This window comes from Pseudoliparis swirei, chromosome 4 (genome assembly GCF_029220125.1).
Source record: "Pseudoliparis swirei isolate HS2019 ecotype Mariana Trench chromosome 4, NWPU_hadal_v1, whole genome shotgun sequence".
NCBI lineage: Eukaryota > Metazoa > Chordata > Actinopteri > Perciformes > Liparidae > Pseudoliparis > Pseudoliparis swirei.
This window is the reverse complement of record NC_079391.1, coordinates 33,397,532-33,416,821: the sequence shown is the minus strand read 5'-3', so window position 1 is coordinate 33,416,821 and position 19,290 is coordinate 33,397,532. Positions and strand designations below refer to the sequence as shown.

The 19,290-nt window shown below is 42.9% G+C and overlaps 1 protein-coding gene across 1 annotated transcript in view; it reads left to right on the top strand.

Annotated features, from left to right (window-relative positions):
* The window catches only part of pacsin3 (protein kinase C and casein kinase substrate in neurons 3), a 29,477-nt gene extending 11,594 nt beyond the window's left edge, over positions 1-17,883 (top strand). The window contains exons 5-10 of the mRNA XM_056413324.1: positions 13-168; positions 1,267-1,442; positions 2,052-2,172; positions 3,446-3,576; positions 4,441-4,628; positions 16,305-17,883. Of these exons, the coding sequence (XP_056269299.1) occupies positions 13-168; positions 1,267-1,442; positions 2,052-2,172; positions 3,446-3,576; positions 4,441-4,628; positions 16,305-16,420 (888 nt within the window). The 3' untranslated portion in view covers positions 16,421-17,883. The remainder of the gene's footprint in view (positions 1-12; positions 169-1,266; positions 1,443-2,051; positions 2,173-3,445; positions 3,577-4,440; positions 4,629-16,304) is intronic.
* The last annotated feature ends 1,407 nt before the right edge of the window (positions 17,884-19,290 follow it).

Below are 19,290 nucleotides of genomic sequence, written 5' to 3'. Positions count from 1 at the left end.
GTGTGTGTGTAGGTGGAGGCCAGTAAGAAGAGCTACCATCAGGCCAGGAAGGAGGAGTGGACCACGGTTACCAGGGAAACGCACGCCAGGGCCGACCCGACCAAGTCTCAGGAGGAAGTCCGAAAATTCACAACCCGGGCGGAGCGCTGCAGCGAGGAGGCCGAGAAGGTATGACACACACACACACACACACACACACCAGCCTGGGTGTGTCAGTCAGTCCAGAGCATACCTGTGTGTGAGGGGCATGACCGGGCTCGTCCTGCAGCGATGAGCTAACAGGATCGACATCAGTGAACACAGTTCCTCTCTCCTTTGACCTTTGACCTTTCTGAAGGAGTATCCATTATTCACACCAGCCTTCATTCATAAAACAGTCTTTTTGCTCCAGGAGCTGTTGGTGCTCCTCCATCGGGGAGTTTGTGTTGTACGTTTGGTGACGACAACCTCGCCCTTTAAAACTAACAGTTGTAACATATAATTAAATATATAATAGAGACAAAAAACTAAGGAAACGCCAAAAGAGAACGTCGCCACGACAACGGCCACTTCTTCAGTTGATTTGTGATGGTTTTGAGTTTAGAGTTTGAGGATTTCCTTCGTTGTTTGCAGCCAATGAACGCCAGAGGAGTCGCCCCCTGGTGGTCAGGAGAGAGAATGCAGCTTTAACACATGAAGCATAGACTTCTATACAACCAGAGGAGTCGCCCCCTGGTGGTCAGGAGAGAGAATGCAGCTTTAACACATGAAGCATAGACTTCTATACAACCAGAGGAGTCGCCCCCTGGTGGTCAGGAGAGAGAATGCAGCTTTAACACATGAAGCACATACTTCTATACAACCAGAGGAGTCTCCCCCTGGTGGTCAGGAGAGAGAATGCACTGTTAACATGTGAAGCATAGACTTCTATACAACCAGAGGAGTCTCCCCCTGGTGGTCAGGAGAGAGAATGCACTGTTAACACGTGAAGCATAGACTTCTATACAACAAGAGGAGTCGCCCCCTGGTGGTCAGGAGAGAGAATGCAGCTGTATAGGCTTATAGGAGCGACTTTGGGTTCACGGTCACTAAAACATGCAGACAGAAGATGCCGGGAATCAAACTGCCAACCTCGGATACACAAGAGTTACAGTAGACAAGAAATGTGGCTCAAGTGTGTGAGAACAACTCTGGTTGTGAGTTCTGATCACACACAGAGTTCTCCAAGTCTTGTTTACTGTGTGTGTGTGTGTGTGTGTGTGCGTGTGCGTGTGCGTGTGTGTGTAGGTGAAGCAGCGCTACACCAAGGCCCTGGAGGAGCTGAACCGCTGTAACCCTCGCTACATGGAGGACATGGAGCAGGTGTTCGACCTCACGCAGGAGGCCGAGAGGAGGAGGCTGTGCTTCTTCAAGGACGTCCTGCTGGACGTCCACACACACCTGGACCTGTCCTCCAAGGACGGGTAACACACACACACACACACACACACTGATAGAAATAGAGTGATTAAGTGACTCAGAGAGAAGTTATGCAGGACTGTCGAGGTGTGTGTGTGTGTGTGTGTGTACACAAGAGTTAATGGAGAACTCTGTGTTGTCCATTAACCGTCGACCCCTCCTTCTCTTTAAACATGCCACTGTTACCACGGTAACCACAAAGTCCAACAGGATTCTTGTCCAAATATTGAACAAAATCTTTAATCTCTCACGTTTGCTCTGTGAAGAGGAAGTGATGAGAAAATACATTTTACTGATATTTAAATGTTTAAAATACTAAGTCCCGCCCCTTTTTGACGTCTTGCAGAACAACTCCGTTAAAATCACATGAATCATCAAAAAAAGTTACACTTCCTTCAGACTTTGTTTGACAAAAAATACAAAACTGCAATCTGATGTACCACGGCAACCATTACCACGCCAACCATTACCACGGCAACGCATCCGTGTCTTTGTATCGGACATAAAGAACGGGACACTTAAAATCTCTAATGACAGAAGTTGGAGGCGGGGGAGGGGCCAGGAGGGGGAGGGGCCAGGAGGAGGATGTGATTGACAGCCGCTCTCTCCAATAGGTTCATGAGCCTGCACCGGGACCTGGGTCAGACCATCAGAGCAGCCAATGACACGGAGGACCTGCGATGGTGGAGGAACACACACGGACCGGGCATGAGCATGAACTGGCCTCAGCTGGAGGTACACACACACACAGACACGCACGCACGCAGACAGACAGACACACAGACAGACAGACAGACAGACAGACACACAGACAGACAGACAGACAGAGAGACAGACAGACACACAGACAGACAGACACACAGACACACAGACAGACAGACACACAGACACACAGACAGACAGACACACAGACAGACACACAGACAGACAGACAGACAGACACACAGACACACAGACAGACAGACACACAGACAGACACACAGACAGACAGACAGACAGACAGACAGACACACAGACAGACAGACAGACAGACAGACAGACACAGACACACAGACAGACAGACACACAGACACACAGACAGACAGACACACAGACAGACAGACACACAGACAGACACACAGACAGACAGACAGACAGACACAGACAGACAGACAGACAGACAGACAGACACACAGACAGACAGACAGACAGACACACTCTCTATGTAAAGCTCTGTGAATATGTACATAACTTGGTTCCTTCATGTTTTCCTCCGTCAGTCGCTCCCAGTTTCACAGACTGAATATTAAACAGGCCGCCAGTGAAAGACTTGTTGTGTGACTGTGAGGGGGTCAGGAATGTACACACACACACACACACACACACACACACACACACGTAGTGGATCTACAGATTTCAACCTGTGTGTCGTCCTTTTTGTCTGTGAGAAGATCTGCAGACTCAATTTTCCAGAGTCACAATAGAGTCCTCTGCCAGGTGTGTGTGTGTGTGTGTGTGTGTGTGTGTGTGTGTGTGTGTGTGTGTGTGTGTGTGTGTGTGTGTGTGTGTGTGTGTGTGTGTGTGTGTGTGTGTGTGTGTGTGTGTGTGTGTGTGAGAGACCTGGATCATCTAATTTCAAATCCTACAACAGAATCGACATGACACAAATGTAAAAGCTTTTCAAATCCATGATTTGTGTTTATTTACTAACTTTATGTTTCATAATGTTTACAAAACAAATGAAGAACCAGATGGAGAGAGAGCGAGAGAGAGAGGAATCTGTTCAGTGGCACTGACACAGAGAGCCATTGTCCACACACACACACACACACACACACACACACACACACACTCAGGCTTCGTGAGTGGTTAACTGTATCCTCACCACCTCCTCCTGTTCTCTTTTCTATTGGACCAATCAAACGACCTCCATTTGTTTTTATTGTATTTCTCTGACTGGCGTTCCTCTCAGTCCGGTAGTAACAGTGTTGGAACGCCCCCCCGCTCACCCCCCCCCCCCCCTGCACAGGAGTGGTCTCCGGAGGCGAGCCGCTCCATCAGCAGGAAGGAGCGAGGCGGAAGCTCCCAGAGCGACGTGGTCACCCTCACCAACGTGGTCACCAACGCCCCCCCCAGTCCCATCACCATGGAAACCAACAGGTAGGAGGACCCCCCACGTCCTGCTGCTGAATATATATATATATATAAATAAGTATATAAATACACACACAAATATATTTACACATAAATATATTTACATATATACACACATATATATATATATTGTGTATATATATAATATTTATATATTATATTTATAATATATATATATATAATATTTATATTATTTATATATTATATTTATAATATATATATATTCTATATATATTATATATATGTACATTTTAAAAACCCATTTCATCCACTGAAAGGTGTTTTGTGTTGTGGGCTTGAAGGATAAACCTGATATGCATCATCTCCTTTTCCAGTTACGCACACACACACTTGAACACACACACACACACACCTTCACACTCTCCGACACACACTCTCACACAGACACACAGAGTGGATGGAGGCAGCATGAAGTCTAGTTTGGTACCTTGTCGTCACCCTGAGGAGTTAAAGCCGTACACATGCACTCTAATTAGTGAGTGTGTGTGTGTGTGCGCGCATGTGTGTGTGCGTGTCTGAGAGAGAGTGTGAGTGTTAGTTACAGTACATTTCCTCCCAAGCACAAGACATTTGGCTGTAAGTCACTTGCTCTACTTCTTTATTTAATCCCATCCTGTCTGCTGGTCCTTGAACGCACCGCCGCTCGTTAGAGAGTAAACATGTTCCCTCAGGAGCCAGGTGTGTGTCCTCCCTTGTTCTAAGTATTGATCCCTTCATTGATGACATGTCTCTCTTTTGAACCTGTGTCTGTCATGCTGCATTCAGGTGCCGTTGAAACGTTGTTTTTTCCCCTCTTGAGAAGCCCGACCAGCGTCCTGTGCGTCTGTGTGACTTCCTGTCTCCCCTCAGGGTGAAGGAGTATTCGTCCGACTGGTCCGACGAGGAGAGTCCTAAGAAGGAGCTGGAGGTGAACGGCATGCAGCCGGAGGAGGAGGAAGAGGGGGAGGAGGAGGAGGAGGTGCAGGTAGAGGGCGTGCGAGTCCAAGCGCTCTACGATTACACGGGCCAGGAGGCCGACGAGCTCAGCTTTAAAGCAGGTATTAACACTACTAATGCTCCCCGGGGGCGGTGCTAGTGCCACAGGGGGCGGGGCTAGTGCCACAGGGGGCGGGGCTAGTGCCACAGGGGGCGGGGCTAGTTTGATGACCTTTTCATTAAAATGTGCAAACAAGACGACAATGAAACAAAATCACTAAAAACATCAGAATAAAACTTGATGGATGTTTTTCATCCAGTAAAAGTACAACGACCAGAGTAGATAAATACTCTGTAGAGGTAAAGTACTACGACCAGAGTACATAAATACTCTGTAGAGGTAAAGTACTATGACCAGAGTAGATAAATACTCTGTAGAGGTAAAGTACTATGACCAGAGTACATAAATACTCTGTAGAGGTAAAGTACTATGACCAGAGTAGATAAATACTCTGTAGAGGTAAAGTACTATGACCAGAGTACATAAATACTCTGTAGAGGTAAAGTACTATGACCAGAGTACATAAATACTCTGTAGAGGTAAAGTACTACGACCAGAGTACATAAATACTCTGTAGAGGTAAAGTACTATGACCAGAGTAGATAAATACTCTGTAGAGGTAAAGTACTACGACCAGAGTACATAAACACTCTGTAGAGGTAAAGTACTACGACCAGAGTACATAAATACTCTGTAGAGGTAAAGTACTACGACCAGAGTACATAAATACTCTGTAGAGGTAAAGTACTATGACCAGGTACATAAATACTCTGTAGAGGTAAAGTACTATGACCAGGTACATAAATACTCTGTAGAGGTAAGTACTATGACCAGAGTAGATAAATACTCTGTAGAGGTAAAGTACTATGACCAGAGTACATAAATACTCTGTAGAGGTAAGTACTATGACCAGAGTACATAAATACTCTGTAGAGGTAAAGTACTATGACCAGAGTACATAAATACTCTGTAGAGGTAAAGTACTATGACCAGAGTACATAAATACTCTGTAGAGGTAAAGTACTATGACCAGAGTACATAAACACTCTGTAGAGGTAAGTACTATGACCAGAGTACATAAATACTCTGTAGAGGTAAAGTACTATGACCAGAGTACATAAATACTCTGTAGAGGTAAAGTACTATGACCAGAGTACATAAATACTCTGTAGAGGTAAGTACTATGACCAGAGTACATAAATACTCTGTAGAGGTAAAGTACTATGACCAGGTACATAAATACTCTGTAGAGGTAAGTACTATGACCAGAGTACATAAATACTCTGTAGAGGTAAGTACTATGACCAGAGTACATAAATACTCTGTAGAGGTAAAGTACTATGACCAGGTACATAAATACTCTGTAGAGGTAAAGTACTATGACCAGGTAGATAAATACTCTGTAGAGGTAAGTACTATGACCAGAGTAGATAAATACTCTGTAGAGGTAAAGTACTATGACCAGAGTACATAAATACTCTGTAGAGGTAAAGTACTATGACCAGAGTACATAAATACTCTGTAGAGGTAAAGTACTATGACCAGAGTACATAAATACTCTGTAGAGGTAAGTACTATGACCAGGTACATAAATACTCTGTAGAGGTAAAGTACTATGACCAGAGTACATAAATACTCTGTAGAGGTAAGTACTATGACCAGAGTACATAAATACCTGTAGAGGCAAGCACTAATGACCAGAGTACATAAATACTCTGTAGAGGTAAGTACTATGACCAGAGTACATAAATACTCTGTAGAGGTAAGTACTATGACCAGAGTACATAAAACTCTGTAGAGGTAAGTACTATGACCAGAGTACATAAATACTCTGTAGAGGTAAAGTACTACGACCAGAGTACATAAATACTCTGTAGAGGTAAAGTACTATGACCAGAGTACATAAATACTCTGTAGAGGTAAAGTACTATGACCAGAGTACATAAATACTCTGTAGAGGTAAAGTACTATGACCAGAGTACATAAATACTCTGTAGAGGTAAGTACTATGACCAGAGTACATAAATACTCTGTAGAGGTAAGTACTATGACCAGAGTACATAAATACTCTGTAGAGGTAAGTACTATGACCAGAGTACATAAATACTCTGTAGAGGTTAAGTACTATGACCAGAGTACATAAATACTCTGTAGAGGTAAAGTACTATGACCAGAGTACATAAATACTCTGTAGAGGTAAAGTACTATGACCAGAGTACATAAATACTCTGTAGAGGTAAAGTACTATGACCAGAGTACATAAATACTCTGTAGAGGTAAAGTACTATGACCAGAGTACATAAATACTCTGTAGAGGTAAAGTACTATGACCAGAGTACATAAATACTCTGTAGAGGTAAAGTACTATGACCAGAGTACATAAATACTCTGTAGAGGTAAAGTACTATGACCAGAGTACATAAATGCTCTGTAGAGGTAAGTACTATGACCAGAGTACATAAATACTCTGTAGAGGTAAGTACTATGACCAGAGTACATAAATACTCTGTAGAGGTAAAGTACTACGACCAGAGTACATAAATACTCTGTAGAGGTAAAGTACTATGACCAGAGTACATAAATACTCTGTAGAGGTTAAGTACTATGACCAGAGTACATAAATACTCTGTAGAGGTAAAGTACTATGACCAGAGTACATAAATACTCTGTAGAGGTAAGTACTATGACCAGAGTACATAAATACTCTGTAGAGGTAAGTACTATGACCAGAGTACATAAATACCTGTAGAGGGAGTGCTATGACCAGAGTACATAAATACTCTGTAGAGGTAAAGTACTATGACCAGAGTACATAAATACTCTGTGAGGTAAGTACTATGACCAGAGTACATAAATGCTCTGTAGAGGTAAAGTACTATGACCAGAGTACATAAATACTCTGTAGAGGTAAAGTACTATGACCAGAGTACATAAATACTCTGTAGAGGTAAGTACTATGACCAGAGTACATAAATACTCTGTAGAGGTAAAGTACTATGACCAGAGTACATAAATACTCTGTAGAGGTAAAGTACTATGACCAGAGTACATAAATACTCTGTAGAGGTAAAGTACTATGACCAGAGTACATAAATGCTCTGTAGAGGTAAAGTACTATGACCAGAGTACATAAATACTCTGTAGAGGTAAAGTACTACGACCAGGGTACATAAATACTCTGTAGTGGTAAAGTACTATGACCAGAGTACATAAATACTCTGTAGAGGTAAAGTACTAAGAACAGAGTACATAAATACTCTAGAGGTAAGTACTATGACCAGGTACATAAATACTCTGTAGAGGTAAGTACTATGACCAGAGTACATAAATACTCTGTAGAGGTAAAGTACTATGACCAGAGTACATAAATACTCTGTAGAGGTAAAGTACTATGACCAGAGTAGATAAATACTCTGTAGAGGTTAAGTACTATGACCAGAGTACATAAATACTCTGTAGAGGTAAGTACTATGACCAGAGTACATAAATACTCTGTAGAGGTAAAGTACTATGACCAGAGTACATAAATACTCTGTAGAGGTAAGTACTATGACCAGAGTACATAAATACTCTGTAGAGGTAAAGTACTATGACCAGAGTACATAAATACTCTGTAGAGGTAAAGTACTATGACCAGAGTACATAAATACTCTGTAGAGGTAAGTACTATGACCAGAGTACATAAATACTCTGTAGAGGTAAAGTACTATGACCAGGTACATAAATGCTCTGTAGAGGTAAAGTACTATGACCAGAGTACATAAATACTCTGTAGAGGTAAAGTACTATGACCAGAGTACATAAATACTCTGTAGAGGTAAAGTACTACGACCAGAGTACATAAATACTCTGTAGAGGTAAGTACTATGACCAGAGTACATAAATACTCTGTAGAGGTAAGTACTATGACCAGAGTACATAAATACTCTGTAGAGGTAAAGTACTATGACCAGAGTACATAAATACTCTGTAGAGGTAAGTACTATGACCAGAGTACATAAATACTCTGTAGAGGTAAAGTACTATGACCAGAGTACATAAATACTCTGTAGAGGTAAGTACTATGACCAGGTACATAAATACTCTGTAGAGGTGAAGTACTATGACCAGGTACATAAATGCTCTGTAGAGGTAAGTACTATGACCAGAGTACATAAATACTCTGTAGAGGTAAAGTACTATGACCAGAGTACATAAATACTCTGTAGAGGTAAAGTACTATGACCAGAGTAGATAAATACTCTGTAGAGGTAAGTACTATGACCAGAGTACATAAATACTCTGTAGAGGTAAGTACTATGACCAGAGTACATAAATACTCTGTAGAGGTAAAGTACTATGACCAGAGTAGATAAATACTCTGTAGAGGTAAAGTACTATGACCAGAGTACATAAATACTCTGAAGTGGTAATGTACTATGACCAGAGTACATAAATACTCTGTAGAGGTAAAGTACTATGACCAGAGTACATAAATACTCTGTAGAGGTAAAGTACTATGACCAGAGTACATAAATCCTCTGTAGAGGTAAAGTACTATGACCAGAGTAGATAAATACTCTGTAGAGGTAAAGTACTATGACCAGAGTACATAAATACTCTGTAGAGGTAAAGTACTATGACCAGAGTACATAAATACTCTGTAGAGGTAAAGTACTATGACCAGAGTACATAAATCCTCTGTAGAGGTAAAGTACTACGACCAGGTACATAAATACTCTGTAGAGGTAAGTACTATGACCAGAGTACATAAATACTCTGTAGAGGTAAAGTACTATGACCAGAGTGCATAAATACTCTGTAGAGGTAAGTACTATGACCAGAGTACATAAATACTCTGTAGAGGTAAGTACTATGACCAGAGTACATAAATACTCTGTAGAGGTAAAGTACTATGACCAGGTACATAAATGCTCTGTAGAGGTAAGTACTATGACCAGGTACATAAATACTCTGTAGAGGTAAAGTACTATGACCAGAGTACATAAATACTCTGTAGAGGTAAAGTACTATGACCAGAGTACATAAATACTCTGTAGAGGTAAGTACTATGACCAGAGTACATAAATACTCTGTAGAGGTAAAGTACTATGACCAGGTACATAAATACTCTGTAGAGGTAAGTACTATGACCAGGTACATAAATACTCTGTAGAGGTAAGTACTATGACCAGGTACATAAATACTCTGTGAGGTAAAGTACTATGACCAGAGTACATAAATACTCTGTAGAGGTAAGTACTATGACCAGGTACATAAATACTCTGTGAGGTAAAGTACTATGACCAGGTACATAAATACTCTGTAGAGGTAAAGTACTATGACCAGGTACATAAATACTCTGTAGAGGTAAAGTACTATGACCAGGTACATAAATGCTCTGTGGAGGTAAGTACTATGACCAGGTACATAAATGCTCTGTGGGGTGAGTACTATGACCAGAGTACATAAATACTCTGTAGAGGTAAAGTACTACGACCAGAGTACATAAATACTCTGTAGAGGTAAAGTACTATGACCAGAGTACATAAATACTCTGTAGAGGTAAAGTACTATGACCAGAGTAGATAAATACTCTGTGGGGTAAGTACTATGACCAGAGTACATAAATACTCTGTGAGGTAAAGTACTATGACCAGAGTACATAAATACTCTGTGAGGTAAGTACTCTCGACCAGAGTACATAAATACTCTGTGTAGATAAATACTCTGTAGAGGTAAAGTACTATGACCAGAGTACAAAGGTATTACCCTTTTCAGAACCGTATACTTTATGCTGTTCATAAAGCATTATATTGGAGCTATTAACTACTTTATTATTATATTAATACTCCACTTTATGTTTTTATTTTTTTTAAGCAGTTTATTTGATGAATAGTTCACAAACATTCAACTTCCTGTAAACTGAGACAGGAAGTTAAACTACATCTCACGCACCTCACACACACACCTCACACACACACACCCCTCACACACACACACACACCTCACACACACACACACCACATACCTCACACACACACACACACCTCACACACACACCTCACACCTCACACACACCTCACACACACACACCTCACACACACCTCACACACACCACACACACACACACACACACCTCACACACACACCCCTCACACACACACACACACCTCACACACCTCACCTCTCACACCTCACACACACACACACCTCACACCTCACACCTCACACACCTCACCTCACACCTCCTCACACACCCTCACACACCTCACACCTCACACCTCACACACACACCTCACACCTCACACACACCTCACACACCTCACACACACCTCACACACCTCACACCTCACACCACACACCTCACACACACCTCACACACCACACCTCACACCTCACACACACCTCACACACACACCTCTCACACCCTCACACACACACCTCACACACACTCACACACCCTCACACACACACCTCCTCACACACACACACACCTCACACACACACCTCACACACACCTCACACACACCTGCCTCACACACACACACCTCACACCTCACACCTCACACACACACACCACACACACACACCTCACACACACACCTCACACACACACACCTCACACACACACACCTCACACACACACACACACCTCACACACACACCTCACAGACACACACCTCACACACACACACACACCTCACACACACACCTCACTCACACTCACACCTCACACACCTCACACCTCACCTCACACACCTCACACACACACCTCACACTCACACACACCTCACACACACCTCACACACACACACACACACACCTCACACACACACACACCTCACACACACACACACCTCACACACACACCTCACACACACACACCACACACCTCACACACACACCTCACACACACACACACCTCTCACACACACACACACACACCTCACACACACACTGATCATATATATATATATATCAAATGATTTATAATGGCATGATGTTATACATATACATATAAATATATTTATAATATGTATATTAATATATTTGTATATAAATAAATATATATATATAAATAATAATATATATAAATATATTTGTATATATATATATATAAATATATTTGTATATATATAAATATATTTGTATATATATTTCTAAAAATAATAATATATATATAAATATATTTGTGTGTGTATGAATATATTTGTAGATATATATATATATATAAATAATAATATATATAAATACATTTGTGTATATATAAATATATTTGTATATATATATTTATACAAATAATATATATATAAATATATTTATATATAAAACCATGTTTGGCTTCATTAAATAATTCCTCTGGTTTTATCAGGAATTCTGAGCTAACTAATCAATAAACATAAATACATAATAACAATCTGTACTTTGTTGTTGATGAACATATTTACCTAAAGATAAACAGTTTTATGTATCAACCTGAAGAATTTACATCAAATATAGATTATTTTTTATTTTCACTGCAAATGAATCAAACGTTTGTTCTGAAGGATTTGTTGTGCTCGTCTATTTAAAGATAAACAAATTATTATAACTTATAATATAACTATTATTAGATTCATTATTCATCAGAGATAATTTAGCTCAACCAAAATATTCTGGAAATCTATTTCTGATGTTCAATGTTTTCATTTCTGTGATTACAACTTAAGAGAAGTTGAATAAAAATGAGTTTTAATATTTTTTATTTTAATTCCAAAATATGTTCTGTTGTGATATAATGTTCTGAAGTTCTTTAAATGTTTTTATTTGGTTATTTACAAATGTAGATTATTTCCTTGTCAGAATAATGTTCTGTCTGTTGTAATATTCATAATTATAATAATAATATAATAATAACTAGAACGGGCACTCGGTAGAGCGCATACCTTCGCATATCACAAGATTGGGCATTGAATTATGAACATTTTGGCATTAGTTGCATGCCAATTGGACACAAATGTATCGTGCTATGGTAAAAAAAGATGTTGACCTTTCCATGACCTTGACCTTTGACCCGATTGATCCCCAAATCTAATCAAATGGTCCCCGGATAATAACCAATAATCCCACCAAATTCCATGTGATTCAAGAAGATTTGACCTGTTCATGACCTTTGACCTTGACCTTTGACCCGATCGATCCCAAAATCTAATCAACTGGTCCCCGGATAATAAACAATCATCCCACCAAATTGCATGCGATTCGGTTCAATACTTTTTGAGTTTTGCGAATAACACGCATACAAATAAATAAATAAATGAATACACGGCGATCAAAACATAACCTTCCGGCATTTTCAATGCAAAGGTAATAATAATAATACACGTTTAAAGTGAAGAGATACAAACTCAGCCCTGACTACGAGTGAGCCTCAGCCTCTAGTGGCCAACATGAGTACTACAACAGCAACATGACCCACCACTCACTGGACCCTGAAGACCAGAAGATACGGTTCTCTAAAGTTCTATAAAGTTTATCTTTATGCTCACATGTTGAGCCCAGAATGTCTACAGAGGGTTTAGAGGGGCCTGATGGGACCTGATGGGACCTGATTGGACCTGTTGGGACCTGTTGGGACCTGTTGGGACCTGATGGGACCTGATTGGACCTGTTGGGACCTGATGGCTCCTGATGGGACCTGATTGGACCTGTTGGGACCTGTTGGGACCTGATGGCTCCTGATTTTTTTATTTATTTATTTATTTATTTATTTAGAGAATAAGGGACAGTGCATATTGATTGACAGTACAATGTACATGTAAATATGCCAGATTATAGCCGGGAGGCTAGTTTCCATCTGTAGTCCCTTGGCAGGTTGATGTAATTTAAGAATGCAAGCAGAGTGAAATGGAAAGCACACATCACTTCACACATGACAGTACAGTAATACAAAAGAAGAAAAAAAGATTAATAAAAAGGTGCATGCAAGACATTTGGATACCGTGCGGATTAACTCTAATGGTCACAGGGCTGATTAAGTCTGAGCCATGCCTTCAGGTGGCCTGTGAAGGTGACCAGGCTGGGGCTTTCCCTTATAGAAGGAGGTCGGCTGTTCCACATCATGCATCCTTTGAAGGTGACCAGGCTGGGGCTTTCCCTTATAGAAGGAGGTCGGCTGTTCCACATCATGCATCCTTTGAAGGACAGCACATTTTGCCCAAACAGGGTTTTTCTCAACGGGACCTCACAGTCCCTGTTTGTGACAGCTCTGGTGGACAGAGTGGAGTTAATAGATCGATGTTTGATAAAGGTTTTAAGGGGGGGTGGCGCTAGGCCATTTAGTATTTTGAAAATCAAACAGGCCGAAGTGAATTTTCTAAAATTATTAAAACTTAACATTTTGTATTTGGTTAAAATATAGCAATGATGATACTTAAATGGTTTTTTAGCCAGTATTTTCAATGCTTTTTTATAGAGTAGTTCGACCGGTTTAATAACTATTGAGCTTGTCATAGACCAACTGGTTAAGCAGTAACTCACATGTGAGAGTATCATAGAGTGTAAAAACAGCAAAGCGGCATTAGTCGATAGAGAGTTTCTTATTTGTTTAAAATTATGTATATGGAAGTTTATGATTTTCGACATCATTTTAACATGGCTCCTAAAGGAGAGTGTGGAATCAAGCATAATGCCTAAGTATTTGAACTTATTAACAACATTCAGTTTCTCAGTTCCCAAAAACACATTAGAATGTGCAACAGTTGAGGATTGCTTAGAAAAGAACATACACACTGTTTTTTTCGTGTTCAATGAGAGACAGGACCTGATGGGACCTGATTGGACCTGTTGGGACCTGTTGGGACCTGTTGGGACCTGTTGGGACCTGATGGGACCTGTTGGGACCTGTTGGGACCTGATGGCTCCTGTTGGGACCTGTTGGGACCTGATGGGACCTGATTGGACCTGTTTGGACCTGTTGGGACCTGATGGGACCTGATTGGACCTGTTGGGACCTGTTGGGACCTGATTGGACCTGTTGGGACCTGATGGGACCTGATTGGACCTGATTGGGACCTGATGGGACCTGATTGGACCTGTTGGGACCTGATTGGACCTGTTGGGACCTGTTGGGACCTGATGGCTCCTGTTGGGACCTGATGGGACCTGTTGGGACCTGTTGGGACCTGTTGGGACCTGATGGCTCCTGTTGTGACCTGTTGGGACCTGTTGGGACCTGTTGGGACCTGATGGGACCTGATTGGACCTGTTGGGACCTGTTGGGACCTGATGGGACCTGATTGGACCTGATGGGACCTGATTGGACCTGTTGGGACCTGTTGGGACCTGATGGGACCTGATTGGACCTGTTGGGACCTGTTGGGACCTGATTGGACCTGTTGGGACCTGTTGGGACCTGATGGGACCTGATTGGACCTGATGGGACCTGATTGGACCTGTTGGGACCTGATGGGACCTGATTGGACCTGATGGGACCTGATTGGACCTGTTGGGACCTGATGGGACCTGTTGGGACCTGATTGGACCTGATTGGACCTGTTGGGACCTGTTGGGACCTGATGGCTCCTGTTGGGACCTGTTGGGACCTGATTGGACCTGTTGGGACCTGATGGGACCTGTTGGGACCTGATGGCTCCTGTTGGGACCTGTTGGGACCTGTTGGGACCTGATGGGACCTGATTGGACCTGATGGGACCTGTTGGGACCTGATGGCTCCTGTTGGGACCTGATGGGACCTGATTGGACCTGATTGGACCTGTTGGGACCTGATGGGACCTGTTGGGACCTGTTGGGACCTGTTGGGACCTGATGGGACCTGATTGGACCTGTTGGGACCTGATGGGACCTGTTGGGACCTGTTGGGACCTGTTGGGACCTGATGGGACCTGTTGGGACCTGTTGGGACCTGATGGCTCCTGTTGGGACCTGATGGGACCTGATTGGACCTGTTGGGACCTGATGGCTCCTGTTGGGACCTGTTGGGACCTGATGGGACCTGATTGGACCTGATGGGACCTGTTGGGACCTGTTGGGACCTGATGGCTCCTGTTGGGACCTGTTGGGACCTGATGGGACCTGATGGGACCTGATTGGACCTGTTGGGACCTGATGGGACCTGATTGGACCTGTTGGGACCTGTTGGGACCTGATGGGACCTGATTGGACCTGTTGGGACCTGTTGGGACCTGATTGGACCTGTTGGGACCTGATGGGACCTGATGGGACCTGATGGGACCTGATGGGACCTGATTGGACCTGTTGGGACCTGATGGGACCTGTTGGGACCTGTTGGGACCTGATGGGACCTGATTGGACCTGTTGGGACCTGATGGGACCTGATTGGACCTGTTGGGACCTGATGGGACCTGATTGGGACCTGATGGGACCTGTTGGGACCTTTTGGGACCTGTTGGGACCTGTTGGGACCTGATGGGACCTGATTGGACCTGATGGGACCTGATGGGACCTGTTGGGACCTGTTGGGACCTGATGGGACCTGATTGGACCTGTTGGGACCTGTTGGGACCTGATGGGACCTGATGGGACCTGATTGGACCTGTTGGGACCTGTTGGGACCTGATGGGACCTGATGGGACCTGATGGGACCTGTTGGGACCTGATGGGACCTGTTGGGACCTGTTGAGACCTGATGGGACCTGATGGGACCTGATGGGACCCCAGAAGGAGGGACCTCGGTTGGTAAGCAGACTCTGAACCAGGACCAGATCCCATCCAGCTCTCTGTTTGTGGTCTTCAGGCGAGCAGCTGCTGAAGATGAGCGAGGAAGACGAGCAGGGCTGGTGTAAAGGTCAGCTGGCCGGCGGCCAGGTCGGCCTCTACCCCGCCAACTACGTGCAGGCCGCCGCCTCCTGATGCCCCGCCCCCTCTCCGGTCACCCAGCCAAGATGCCAGGACCAATCAGAAGCCGTTGCCGCGTAGACGGTGAACCAGGCGGTCGTTTCCTGTCGCCCAGACGGTTTGAGGGCTGAACACGAGGAACACGGACGCCGCTCGCCGCCATCTTTTTTAGTTACGAGTCAGAAAGTCCCCGTCACCTGGTGAGAGCGATGGAGGCGCTGACTGTGATTGGCTGAAACACCTGTCAATCAAACACATGCTTTTTTATGAAATGGACTTTTTGGTGAGTGAGCATCGGATCCCACTCTGACATCATGTAGCAGCCGGTTAGCTTAGCATAAACGAGTTCAAGACTTCCTGTTGAATGAACGTCACATGACCATTTCAACAAGTTCAAATGATACCAACGGTTTGGGAAAATATTCAGTTCCTTGATTTAAAAAGTGAAAGTTTAAACTTGTTCAATACTGTGAGAGTCCCCAAGGAACCCTTCTCTAAGCCCCGCCCCCAGAGGCTCTCTATGGAGCCGGATAGTTGTCGGGAACCTGGGCGGAGCTGGCTGATGCTACGCTATGATTGGCCGGTTTGCGTACGAGGGGTGGGACTTAGCAAAGAGTTGTGTCTTAAATTGCTAATAAATTCATAAACTCGCGATAATCTACGGTAGAGTTAACGATTCAATTCACACGTAGAACGTGGAGGCAACGAGACGTAACTGTTCTCAATGCTAAGCTAACCGGCTAATGGCCTAAACACTGAGAATATATGAAACTGTTTTTATTCTCTTCATTACATGGAATCAACTTCTCGTGGGGAAAATATCATTTTAATAGAAATAATTTGGGACTTTTTCAGTAGTTTTGTCTTCGATCTTGTAGCCGTTCGTGGAACTGCAGCTTGAGGCGCCTCCTCGTCTTCATCATCATCCTCCTCCTCCTCTTCTTCCAAAGAGAGGAGACCAACCTAATAACAACACTCAGTGCCTTCAGTCTGACCCACAGCTCCCAGTAGAACCTCCCACTTCCTTGACCTCAAGGCCTTCTAGCTTGTGATTGGCTCGTTCAGCTCCGTACGCTTCACTTATTTTGTAGGTTTTTCGGACACTGGATTCACTTTGTTCACTTTGTTCTTCGTCGTTAGCAGAATGTTTGAGTCAACTTTGATTATCGACCGTAAAATGTCGCTACTGTTTATTTTTTAAGGAATAGCGTTTTTACTTTCTAATTTATTCTCTGAGATTCCGCCAGGAGTCCAGCTGACTGATGTTTGGGGGTTTGTTTTGTTTTGCTCACGCACTTCTGACATAATAATAGTGATAATAAGTGCTGATAGTCTTCTTGTGGGTTGCACGTTAGTGTGTGTGTGTGGCGCCTCCTGCTGGTCAGCTAACACCATTAATCCGAGATCAATAAACGAGCCGCTTCATTCTTGACTTTAAGGAATCGTAACTAAACAATAAAGATGTTTGTGCAGCTCAAGGTCCGACCCGCGTCCTTTGTCCTCATCGCGATGTGAAATAAATATTTAATATATGCTTCAAGAGATCTGCACTTCCTCTCCGCCTGTCAGCCGCTGCGGGGCCACACTGGCCCTCAAGAGGCGGGGCTAAGAAGCAGTTTACCCAATCACTGATTAAGATTCCACCAGCCGCCACTGGTCGTCAGGAGGACAAGGTCACGTGTTAAACTGACTGTGCTCAGGTGAAGCTTTTGAATGGCAATACAGCCCCCTGGTGGTTCAAACCACCACCACATGTAGACAGAATTAATCCGTAGTGGTAATACTACGAAAAAAGTCCTGCGTTCAAATATTTAGAGACTTTAAATGCACCAAAAGTTAAGTACTGAGCAGAATGGCACATTTATTCATATTAATTATAATTATGATGCATAATCAGTTCATTGTGGAGCATTTACTTTATCTGATGATGACCTCCACCTTTGGGATCAATAAAGTTGTAATTGAATCTGTAATATGGCATTATAATAGATGTTTTTATAATAATCGCAGTAAATACTCCAAAAGTACAAGTACCTCAGTGTTGTACTTTAGTAAATGTTCTTATGTAATTAAAATAAAAACTCAGGTCGAGTCAAAGATACGAAAATCAGCAGACAGTTTTATTAAATTGACAATTTTTATCTGTACAGCAAAATCAAACTAAAGATAAATGAGAATGTGAAAGCACATCGATAAAGTTTGTTCAAAAGACAGAACTGGTTATGAAGACGCTCAAACAAATAAAACATTTAAATGTTCACAAATATTAATATTTCAACCAAAAAGCTGCGAGACATTTCCTAAAAAGAAAGCCGGTTACTTTTTAGAAATCTTTATTTTACAAATGAAGCGAACGAGGTCGTCGTCTGGAGTCAAAGTGCAAAGTTAAATATTCATCAGGAACAAAATTATATTAATACAAATGTTTACATCTCTTTAGTTACAATGGAAGAAAAGAAAGAAACATGCTGTAAAATAAAAGAGTTTCCATGAATTAATTAATTTAAGTCAAACGTTCTTTGTAACTTTGCTTCTTGTTGCATTTCTATAAAATCATCAAACGGTATTTAGATCTCGCCGCCGGGTTAAAGTCTCCACGGCCAGATGTCACGGCTCACAAGTCAGAACGGAGTCCTGCTACTCGACGCCTCAGCTTCAGGCCTCAGGCTTCAGGCCTCAAGCTTCAGGCTTCAGCCTCAGGCTTCAGCTTCAGGCCTCAAGCCTCAGGCTTCAGCTTCAGCTTCAGGCCTCAGACTTCAGCTTCAGGCTTCAGCTTCAGGCTTCAGCTTCAGGCCTCAAGCTTCAGGCCTCAGACTTCAGCTTCAGGCTTCAGCTTCAGGCCTCAGGCTTCAGGCCTCAAGCTTCAGGCTTCAGCCTCAGGCTTC